This window comes from Cydia amplana, chromosome 9, assembly GCF_948474715.1.
Source record: "Cydia amplana chromosome 9, ilCydAmpl1.1, whole genome shotgun sequence".
Lineage (NCBI taxonomy): Eukaryota > Metazoa > Arthropoda > Insecta > Lepidoptera > Tortricidae > Cydia > Cydia amplana.
Window position 1 is genome coordinate 8,366,614 of NC_086077.1, and position 12,057 is coordinate 8,378,670.

General features: G+C 37.1%; 1 protein-coding gene and 1 long non-coding RNA gene across 2 annotated transcripts in view; both read right to left on the reverse strand.

Annotated features, from left to right (window-relative positions):
* Positions 1-6,844: 6,844 nt before the first annotated feature.
* LOC134650695 (uncharacterized) lies at positions 6,845-7,315 on the reverse strand. The gene is made up of 2 exons (XR_010097069.1): positions 7,279-7,315; positions 6,845-6,969 (listed from the first exon to the last, which is right to left on the reverse strand). It is a non-coding gene; the product is annotated as an uncharacterized LOC134650695 (long non-coding RNA).
* A 2,774-nt stretch (positions 7,316-10,089) lies between these two features.
* The window catches only part of LOC134651069 (uncharacterized), a 68,761-nt gene continuing 66,793 nt past the window's right edge, over positions 10,090-12,057 (reverse strand). The window contains exons 7-8 of the mRNA XM_063506056.1: positions 10,740-10,943; positions 10,090-10,273 (exon numbers count right to left, since the gene is read on the reverse strand). Of these exons, the coding sequence (XP_063362126.1) occupies positions 10,136-10,273; positions 10,740-10,943 (342 nt within the window). The 3' untranslated portion in view covers positions 10,090-10,135. The remainder of the gene's footprint in view (positions 10,274-10,739; positions 10,944-12,057) is intronic.

Here is a 12,057-nt window from a genome sequence, read left to right on the forward strand (position 1 = left end):
CAACTTCAACTTCAACATTTATTCAGCAAATAGGCCACAAGGGCACTTTTACACGTCAACATTGAATTTACATACAAGCAAAATAATAATAATTATACATCAACAATTATTAAATACAACTACAGCTACCAAATCAAACTAACGTAATACAATTACTTAGAGATGTTTAAGGTCTCTTAATGTCGAATTACATAAAAAAACTATAATAATAATATTAAAATAAAAACAAAACAGATACATGGAAAAAAAATCTAAACTTATTTAGAGGTGTAAATGTCTCTAAGTGTCAGAACTAAAAAATAACATAGTTTATCAAATTATCCTTAGAGATGTATAGGGTCTCCAAGAGTCACAATCCTGTATGATTAACACATTACGAGAAAAAAAAAAAAAAAACATACGAGAACCGAATGAGGCGTCTCACTGCAATTAAATTAAAAAATAAAGTTACTAAATATATTCGTGTTAGCTTAAACAGACCCGTCTCCACAAACAGCACCCGTTCACGAGTACGACGCGTATCTCAGCCATCGCCTCCCTCAACCTTCATTCGGGAAAGTGGCGACCCGATCAACGACGCCACCGTAAGCAAAGACTTTTAAGCGAGCATAACATGTTCAAGCTACCGGCCTATATTAATATTAAAATAGTGATAACACTTAGCTGTGAGACACAGCATTTTGTGCTCGTATGTTACATAAAAGACGGTATAGCTTCACATAATTACTAGCCTAAATTGACTTAGAGATGTAAAGGTCTCTAAGTGTCCGAATCATTAAAAATATAAGTATGTACAATAAAATAAAAATAATAAAATGAATAAATACTTAGAGATGTAAAGGTCTCCAAGTGTCAGAATCATTAAAAATAAAATAAATAATTACTTAGAGATGTATATGGTCTCCAAGTGTCCAAAACTAAAATTAAATTAAACAATATAATCAAGCGAGAACATGATTGTCTCATGTGTCAATTCTACTGGACACTAGCATATTTAATTTACAATGAAAAAACAATATTTATTGAACTCTTATCATACTATCGAAATCAAGCTACAGGCTTAAAGGCATCTCTATCGTGTATAAAATCATTTACAGTGTAGTACGCCTTACTTAACAAGGAGCGCTTAATGTGTGACTTAAATTTGGTAAGTGGTAAATTCGCTATGTCAGTAGGGACTTTGTTATAAAAACGTGTACAGTTCCCGACGAAAGACGTACTAACCTTACGGAGGCGGTGGGCGGGCACAGCAAGTTTATGTTTGTTTCTAGTGTTATAGTTATGGATGTCACTGTTAAGCTTGAATTCGTGGATGTTTTTCCGAACATACATAATATTCTCAAGTATGTATTGAGATGCAATGGTAAGAATGTTAACCTCTTTGAATTTCTCTCTCAGAGATACTCGAGCGCCCAGTCCATAGATGGAACGTACAGCTCGTTTTTGCAGCACAAATATTGTCTGAATGTCTGCCGCTTTTCCCCACAACAGAATTCCATACGACATAACACTATGGAAATAACTAAAGTATACCAGCCTGGCCGTCTCTACGTTTGTTAGCTGTCTGATTCTCCTCACTGCATAGGCTGCTGAACTGAGTTTGCCGGCTAGAGTGGCTATATGTGCATGCCATTGCAGTTTTGAGTCTAAAGTGACTCCCAGGAAAACAGTTCGATCTTCAAATTCCAGCGTATCACCTTTTATTTTAATCTTGCTGTTAGTTACCTGCTTGACGTTAGGTAGCGTAAACTTGATGCATTTGGTTTTCATGGCGTTCAAAAGCAAATTGTTTGCCGTAAACCAGTTTACTACGGTAGATAGCGCTTCATTAATGCTATCGAAGCTATTTTCCTTTCTGTCCACTTTAAATATAAGGGAAGTATCATCTGCGAATAACACTATATCATGTCTATCTTGCATGTCTTTCACGCACCAAATCTTCACCCGACTTAAATGTTTGTTTAGTTTAGCTGCAAATAACGAAGCTGGGCGCTGTTTGTATATAATCCAAGTTGGCAAAAGAGTAAACAGGCGACCGGCACGGTCCAGCTAATTGAGCGCATTAGTCATACGTGGGTTCAGACACAACTTCCCCTTATCTCAGTGATTTGTAGTATCGCTGAAACTTAAGTGGCTGCCTCCAGGGTTAATTATAAATTACAACTCCGCAAATATGGAGCGGTTAGGTAGGACAAGGGTTTAGTTGTTTAGATTACTTGGGGATTTCGGAAAATTGTTAAAGAGGTTAGAGGCTACACGGTATTGTGTACTTGGAATTGAGGATTATAAACATAAACCTTATTTTTTTATAGCAATAATTATTATATTTTATTTTAAGGTAGGTAGATATGTAGGTACGTATATCCTACGAGCTATGTACAGTGTACGTGTACACCTAGCTAAGACAAGTGCATGACAACTTTATTAATTAATTCCATTCATAAAATGTCATTGCAATTTTATACCATTTAGTTATACCTATATAAATGTATAATTGTAAAATTATTTATTTAGATCCTCCGAATACATGAATGGATAAATATTGCCCATTACATAATATATTTTTAGCCACACACACACCAGTTTTCAGACTTTCTGGAATTTGCTAAGATTCAAATAGCAGCAATATAAGATGCTATTAATCACTTTTTGTACTCCAGCACTCTTATTTGTACATTAAATAACGTCCAGTAAGATCGAAAACAACTTCATTCGCCCCGGCTCAGTGTAAAGGATAAGGATAAGGATCCTAAAGCAGTGTTATTAGGGAATATTCATACAAATGCATACAATATTATGCAACTGTTTTTGGAGAGGAAAACTTCTTTAGCGGCACTGTGCACTTTTTGTGATGGGGAAAAAATGTTAAACTCGCGAGAGCGTAAGACGTAGGATGTCATTGAGTTTTCACTTTTGTCGGCACTCCCGGAGTACAACCCGTTGTTTTTTTTATTCTGACTTCTAGGGAAAGAACTACAAACCAATAATTACTTTGATTTTAATTTTAATTTTAGGTGTTTGCCGTCTTAGAAAAAATATTGTCTTCAACGGAAGTACATACTTAGCTAGGTCTTAAAATTCTCGGGCCTGTCTTTCTTTACAAAACTCAACTTCGTTTCGTTTTGTAACTTTGGCCCTTGAATTTTAAGAACCCTTATTATATCCCTCGGAGGAATTTATGTCCTGTTGCACAAAATACTAGGTATTAGATTTCATCAAATTAGTTTCAAACTATAAAACGCTGACATCTGTCGCTTTGAGATGCTATCTGGTTTTACATCTGGAACTCTGCGTTCCGTTAGTTTCAGAATCAAACGAAGGATGTCGCTATTATTCATGACACAGTACTGTCCTCTATCAAGGAATGAATGCAGCAATTTCATCTCACTAGTGCCTGGTGTGGCAATAGGGAACGTGCATGAACTGTAGGGGGCAGCACAGGACCCCTCTGTTTATCATTTCAGAAAGCCTTGCATTATTTTGTCGACTATCGCGCGACTCCAAATATCAAGTGCTTAACGGCTTGGCCACGACATTGCGCGACTGGCGACGGCGGCGGCGGCAACCACAGCGATCGGACCTTTCGATCTCGCTTATGGTTGCCGCCGCCGCCGCCGTCGCCAGTCGCGCAATGTCGTGGCCGGGCCGGACGCAAAGAAATAAAACAAAGCTTGTAGTCAATATTTTATTAAAAAAGACCTTTATAAATATTCGGCTAACAAATCCGTTATTCCTTGACTTCAATAGAACCCTTCTCTAAAATAGACATCACAGATAAAAATATAGACACAGAATAGTTTTTTGCCACTAAATCTTCGTTTGGTGTCTTTTCAAACGCTGTTTAGCTTCTCGTGGTTAAGAAATCTAAAGTAAAATAAAATTATTAATGTTCAAAATATAATTTCATGATCACGAATTCATGACTATAGTTGGACTAACATGTATCTACTTCTTTCGGTTAACTTTTCTTAGGAGTTAGTACCTAACCCAAATAAGTTATGAGTATGCGTTGTTATCTTCTTTCGCTATTTTACGCTATGTGATATACCTGGGGGCCTAGCTAAGATTACAATCGCAATAGATCAAATAATATACAATGTTTATAAAATTTTACAACATAAAAACAGCGGTAGAGCATTTGAACGAACACTGTCTACAGTGTCTACCACTTAACTGAGGCGGTTCGTCGCAAGTTACATATTGGGGATGATAGGTGGCGCTGGGTGCGACTGATCGTGTGAGTCAAAATGAAAAAGGAAACCACCCCGAAGGTATCTGACAAACCGACTGACTTAAATGGTACGATGTTGCAATTAAAATACGTTTATACGTACAGTAAATTATACTTAATTTAGTCCATGAGCTGTGAAAGCCTTCAATATGAAAGTTGTAAAGCAGTTTTTTAATCAAAAAATATAATATGTAAAAGTGTTATGATATGTTTTAATAGTACAGCCCCACTTCTTAAATCTACAGCAAAGTAGACAATTGAATAAGTGAGCAAATAGTCTAAACCATAAGGGTCTTAAAGAACAGGTACCGATATCAATTATTTTAAGGGTGAACCACCAAAGTTGTGCGAGATTGTGGAGCAATGCGAGGAAGCGTTCTTGGTGTGCGCGTTTTTCTTGACGTAGACGTATGCATTGGTCGTGAATGTCGTGATAGAGTTTCCTCGCTATCTGGCTCAGCTCTGGTGGATGCTAGACCCAACTGTATAAATATAATAGAATAAGTACTTCGTTCCCTGCAAAAGAACACCTGAATTGTTATTAAGTATCTACTTCAATAGATTTAGAGAAACAAAATCATCAATTCGAAACTAAAAAAATAATAGATTGTTTTACAAGGGGGCAAAGTTATTGTTTAATATCTCGTGCTAACTCTTCAAGTACCAGGAACCGGCTTCCGGACAATTTAAGTCATTTAAATCTGAAATTCGATTAATTGAAATAAAATCGAAATTCCAACAACTCAAATATGACATATGCCACTTGAAAAGCTAATATTGATACCCGAGCAAGCGATAGATTCCAAAATTTAGCATTGCGAGGGCTTCAAGGCACGACAAATGAAACAAATTATGCCACCAAGTGAAGCACAAAATTTTTCACCACACCAACACGAAGATACTAACTAAATTATCAAACAAAATCAAAGCAAATCGATTCAAAATGAATGTTATGAAATATTTATCATTAAAAATCATCATTTCAAAGTCAATTCTACCAGCAAACGTCAATTTACAACTAAAAATTTGCATTTTATTTCTTTGTGTATAAAGTGCAACTTTCATATTATCAGTTTTTGAATAATCAAGAGAGCCTAATTACCAGCTGGTTTGGTGAAAAAATATTTATTGTCATAGGTAATTTCTTGAAATAAAGGTTTTATCAATTGATAATTAAAAGTCCTATATGTGGGAATTTTTAGACTGTAGACTGTAGCATTGTTACTATTACTACTAAACTTATTGAATACATAATGAGAGGATTTCATTTTAACAGGTAATTAGATATTGTCGCATGGTAAACATTATACATAGGTAGGTATTCTAATGTCAGATGCATGGACCTAGAATATTACGGACGGACTGTCACCTAAGACAAACTGTGACACTGCAATGGCGGACGGTTTGAATGTGTGCGTGTAGACAAGTGTTACCATGTAACACAAATTCTCCCCTAATGGTGAAACAATTGTTTTTAATATCGTCCTTGTTTTCAAATAAAAAAATTAGGACAGATTTACGTTAGACAATAAAAAGGTGTGTAAAGTCTATTTTTTTATTCGGTAGACTAAAATGACATTTCATAGTATGAAATGACACATGATGTTCATATTATGAAATGTCATTTTAGTCTACCGAATAAAAAAATAGACATTACGTATCTGATTTTATAGGTCTTGAAAATGCGCAATATTGCACAATTACTTTGTGCAAACATTATTTTCAATACCTAATGATACTTAGCATCGTAATGAAATCAGTTCGTCATGTTTTTTTAATTTATACATTTAATTGAAACATATCTGGTTTTCAACAAAAAAATTATAATACATAACAAACAAACGTTAACTATCAAACATGCATGTAAGCGTCTAATCTCCTTAGTATCGGGAAATTACCATACCGACCTAGTTTGAAATGCACAATCAATAATTTAACCATTTACCTAAATGATCTCTTAATACATAATGATTTAATTAGAAGGGTATCAATTACCCTACTTTCGGGAAATTACCCTATTCATGTTACTGGTCACACTCCTGTTTTGCAGTTTGATAATTTATAAACAACAAATTATCGTGATTTTACGTACAAATTGATAAACTTAAGTATGAAAAGTCATTCCGTGACTTTTTTTCTTTCGATCGGTACAATTCTAGCAGGATTTAACTACGCATGCCGGCATATTTTATATTTTTCTTCGACACGTTTACTTCAATGACGTTTCGATTCGTCTGACGGCAAACTGGTGGATGTGGGCTGTCTATGTGTGTGTGTCACGCGTAAATACTATGAAACTGGTGGATGTTGGAATCACAGTTGTGTTGTAAGCGAAACTCTGTCCGTAATATTATAGGTCCATGGTCAGATATAATGTTAATGATCTAACAAAGAGCAATAGCTATAGCTATATAGGCTTCAATATATAAAATGTGCACTTATGTACTCTGACGGATAACTACAATATTTACAAGATTTATGATAAGCCTCGTGATTAGTGAAAAACCTAATAGACGAAACATTTTGTAATTAATTCGAAACTTGACTTGGTATGATTATTATATACAATTATATACTTATGTACTTGAGATCAGGTAAATGAATCTACTTCACAACATCCATTATTATTTAATTCTTTAAATACGGTATGTCAATGATATTAACAGTTTGAATCACAAAATATAATCAAAATGTTCTTAACTTTATTATTTTAGGCTGATTGTTAAACCATTGAAGCGCTGGTGGCCTAGCGGTAAGAGCGTGCGACTTGCAATCCGGAGGTCGCGGGTTCAAACCCCGGCTCGTACCAAGAGTTTTCGGAACTTATCTACGAAATATCATTTGATATTTACCAATCGCTTTACGGTGAAGGAAACCGGACTAATCCCAATAAGGCCTAGTTTACCCTCTGGGTTGGAAGGTCAGATAGCAGTCGCTTTCGTAAAAACTAGTGCCTATGCCAATTCCAGGGATTAGTTTCCGAGCGGACCCTAGGCTCCCATGAGCCGTGGCAAAATGCCGGGACAACGCGAGGAAGATGATGAGACGGTAATTGCATGTTACCTTAGAGATTTTTTCACGGAGTTCAAATAATACGAAGATGTTTCATGAAACTTCACATTGTGCCGCCGTGCAGGCCCTATGCGAAATCACTACATATATAGTATAAAACAAAGTCGCTTCCCGCTGTCTGTCTGTCTGTCTGTATGTATGCTTAGATCTTTAAAACTACGCAACGGATTTTGATTCGGTTTAATAGTAGAGTGATTCAAGAGGAAGCTTTATGTATAATTTGTTAACCCTTGCGAAGCCGGGGCGGGTCGTTAGTAGCATATAAGTTCTAAAGTTGCATATACAGTCGTGGCAGTCGTATGCGCTTGAAACAAGACGACTTGAAGACGTGAGATGACGATGAATGTACAGCAAGCTGAAAAATTGCATGAACCCATTTTGAATGATTGGAATTTGTAAGCAGGGGATCAAGCAACCCTACAGCTGGCTCTACATTGGTGTAGACACACCTTTACACAAGGTTAGCTTATACATTTAAGAGTAGGTAATTACAGAGTATAAATTGTCCTTACAACGTCCTCCGATTTCTTTAGAATACTTGTTGAGCAATATAAATAATGAAATTTTATAGTTCGTTATTTTTAGCATTAGAAATAAGGTAAACAATCTTGACGTGTCTTTTTATTGAAAAACACGTTTTAAAAATAAATAATGGAAAATATGTAACAATTATGAATCTAATGCGATCATTTGTATTCTTCTGCTTTCATAAGTAATAGTTACTGATTTTTAAAAAGCGTTTTTTAGTTAAAAGATATGTCAAGATCGCTTACCTTCTTTCTAATGCTAAAAAAACGAAGTATAGGCTGACGCAAGTTATGTAGCGATAAAACAAACAAAAAATACCTATGAAAAAAAAAAAACATCACAAATGTATCCAAAAGCTGGTCCTCCTTTAATATATTTTTATATGTAGAGTTATGAAACTTATTTGGGGCATTAATTAAACCTACGAGGCCTTATATAAATAAACACAATTTTCGTTATCGTTAATTTAAACGAATACAAGTTTCAGTTCACTTAGAGTTAGATCAAGCATTTTGTACATGTACTTACTTATTACGGCCTAATTTTATTAAGCCCATTAGAACAACTACGAGAATGGGTTATACGACCATTTTAACAGTTTACCTACAAATTATTAGTTTTTTTTTAGATGTGAACGACTAATAATCGTATCTATAAGACGAATTATTCTGTGAATGTACACCAGACCGACAAATGACGGTTTTTTCAGGAACATACGCATTTGTTTAGTATTACATGTATTTGGTCTGATGTTTTCAGATAACGGTTAACGGTAACAAGGGTGGAGTTATCTTTACTTCATATTCGATATTCGAACTTTTGTACCTTCATCCGTTATAAAAAGGCGAAAAACATCTGATATTTGACTCCGATCGAACTTTCAGGTCTAAGTGTGGGGTAGGTGTAAGTGTGGGGGACCATATGTATTATACATAGCATTAAAAAAAAACCTTTTGGGTACCGGCCACAGACAAGACATCCTCTAGACTGGGCATAGTAACGCTACCCCCTCTGCCACTATATACGGTAGTTTTACTCCATCTTCGAGTCAAAGTGTCAGAATCCCGTGCCGTGATTGGTCCGTGTCTTTGAACGGACCAATCACGGCACGGGATTCGCTCACCTCGTCCCCCCGCACCCCCGTATTTTTGACAGCATCGGTTTCATGAAATAATTGCTCTAAACTCCGTCTAGAGGATTCCAGGATAGAGGCTAAACTAGTTAAAATCCGTCATCCGTAAACATGTTAGCATACTTTGCTTTATGTAGGTACCTACTTGTATAAAGCATATATGTATGTTCACATTGCATAAAGTATAACGGTCCCGCCATGTTCGAGAAATCAGGCATAATGCATAAACAAATAGGAAAGATTTGTATATCTATTTCAAAGTTCGAATGAAGGCGATTAAAACACTAAATAAAGAAAATACCTAATTAGAAAATAAAGTTGTTATAGGTATAAGAAAATTCCTTACACCCGTCACTGTTTAAAAATCTTGTACTTGGGTTAATCAACCTTTTCTTGTCACACGTTGCTATGGTTATTACGGTCTCCTGAGTCACTCTTAAAATTCTAGGTTTCTCTTATTTAAATGAACCAAACTTGCATTTTATGGTAGTTATAAGACCTTTCCATAATGGGACATCTATTGGCATGTTAGTAGAACATGGTACAGCAGTTCTTCTAACAATCTATGCTACTATTGTCTCCTCGCTGATGGGACAGAATAACAACAAGAAATAGTTGATTGACCCACTTAAGCTTAAATAAATTGATGGAATTATTGTTTAGTTGAGCAACCCCGGACCCCGTGGTCCTTGAACCGATGGAGGGTGGACTCCGCGTGTTTGCTAAATATCCGTGTTCATAAAATATAGAACCATTTTTAATAAATTTTCGATTTTGTACTCCCGCCTACTGCGACTTTTCCTTTTACAATTTTTTGGCACAATACAATTTTTACGTTAATCATTTGAAAAATTTAGGTACCTACTACCCATACTTATTCCAAGAGTGCAAGTAAACCGGGTTTCTCGAGTTTTCTTTAAAATACACGCTTTTTGTGGATACTGTCCACTACAGATGTGCATATTGCGGAAGTTTCCTAAAAATAGCAAATGTTATCAGAAATTTCAGGAAAATTTCATGGAAATTTATATTTTGAAAATGGGAATTTTCAATCACCATACAAAAATAAGAGATGTTTCGGAAATTTTCCTTTGTAAAAGTTTCGAAATTTTGGAAACTTTCCAGCGGCACATCATTGTCCGCCAGTTCCCCAGACAGCCTTGTACCGTTGCCTACGCTGGGCAGATCTTGTCTAGTTTTTGCTTCACCGTAGTAACTCTCGCCATCAACTCTTCTGCCCACCGGTGGGCAGTGCGGTCGATTGTGGATGGCACCATGATGCACTGCATACCTCCAAATTCGCATGCCATCTGTAATGATGCAAATGAAATATAAATACAAAGTCAAATAAAACACTATTAGAAATTTGGTCTACATACTAGTCCAAAGGCATTGTTTAGTCGACAGATTAAAATCTTTTTGAACTTCGTCGCTCCAGCAGTACCAAGGACGTCGAACGGACGTACGATCTTCACCCATACGCACCACGAACTCGAACCATCGGAATCTTAGCGGTTCAGCCACAGAATAGATAATTTGTACTTGGTCGCTCACCCGAGATTAATCTAGCAACGCGCGGTCAGTGGCGCTAGCACTCCCCAGTGGAAGTGGTTGCCGAGCTAAACTGCTATCTAGACGTTGTTTGGTCGCTCACCCGATAATGTCTTAGCAACGTGCGGCCAGTGGTCACCCTCAAGTTCGCTAGCACCAGAAGCCATCTCTCAGGGGAAGTGGTTGATAACCTTCTAGCTATTTCGTCGCAGTTTGGTCGCTCACCCGATAGTGATGTAGCAACGCGCGGTCAGTGGCGACCCCCACAGCGCTGGCGCCCGGAGCCATCTCCCAGAGGAAGTGGTTGCCGAGCTCGATAGCGGCGCTGGGCCGCACGGCGTACTTGCTGCGGTTCTTGAGCGCGTGCGGTGCGGCCCAGCGCCGGGTCTTCCGCGACGTCAGCAGCGGCGTCGGCGCGTCGGCGTCGTCCTAAATAGATTAACAAACATTTATCATATATACGAGGGGTGTTCAAAATATTCTCGGTATGAGAATGAAAACAAACAAGTACGAAAAGTTTGATATTTTTATTTTTCAATATACTCCCCCCCTATGTTCATACACTTAAAAGATCGATCAATTATTTTTTTTAATCCTGCATAAAAATATTTTTTATCTTTGGTGTAAAAATGCTCCTCCACTGCCGCCTTCAATGCGCTTCAAAATTTATTTCCACGCAGATCCTTTTTAAGATTGGGGAACAAAAAGAAGTCGCTGGGGGCTAAGTCCGGACTATACGGTGGGTGAGTAACAGTTTCAAACCCACATTCAACAATAGCTGCCTTGGCAATATGAGCAGTATGGACGGGGGCGTTGTCATGCAGAAGCATAACACCTTTGGTTAACTTTCCTCGCCTCTTTTCTTTGATTGCATCCTTTAATTGACGTAGAATGTTAGCGTAGTACTGTCCTGTGATATTTACACCTTTTTCTTTATAATCGATCAGTAATACTCCTTCACAATCCCAAAATATCGTGGCCATGACCTTGCCAGCTGAAGGGATGACCTTGAACTTCTTGGGATGAGCTGAACCCTTAATGTGCCACTGCATGGACTCTTGTTTACTCTCTGGGTCATAATGATGAACCCAGGTTTCATCTCCAGTAACTATTCTTTGCAGCACCTCATCAGGATTTTCACCGCACAGGTCAATAAAATCGGAACAACAAGCTACACGCATGTCTTTTTGAAGCCGAGTCAGCATTCGCGGAACCCATCTTGCACTTACTTTTGACATATTAAGATGGTCATGGATAATATCATGTACGGTACCAATAGAGAGATTGGTTACTTGTGCTATAGATTTTACCTTCACTCGACCATCTTCCAATATAAGTTTTTCCACTTTATCAATATTTTCTTGTGAAGTAGCTACTACAGGCCGGCCAGGTCTAGGGTTGTCTTCAACACTCTCCCTTCCACGTTTAAACTCGCTTGACCACTTTTGAATGGTAGATAAAGAAGGAGCAGACTCACGGTAAACACAATCCATTTCCTCTTTTATGGTTTTTTGATTTTTACCCTGTTTTGTCAAGAATTTTA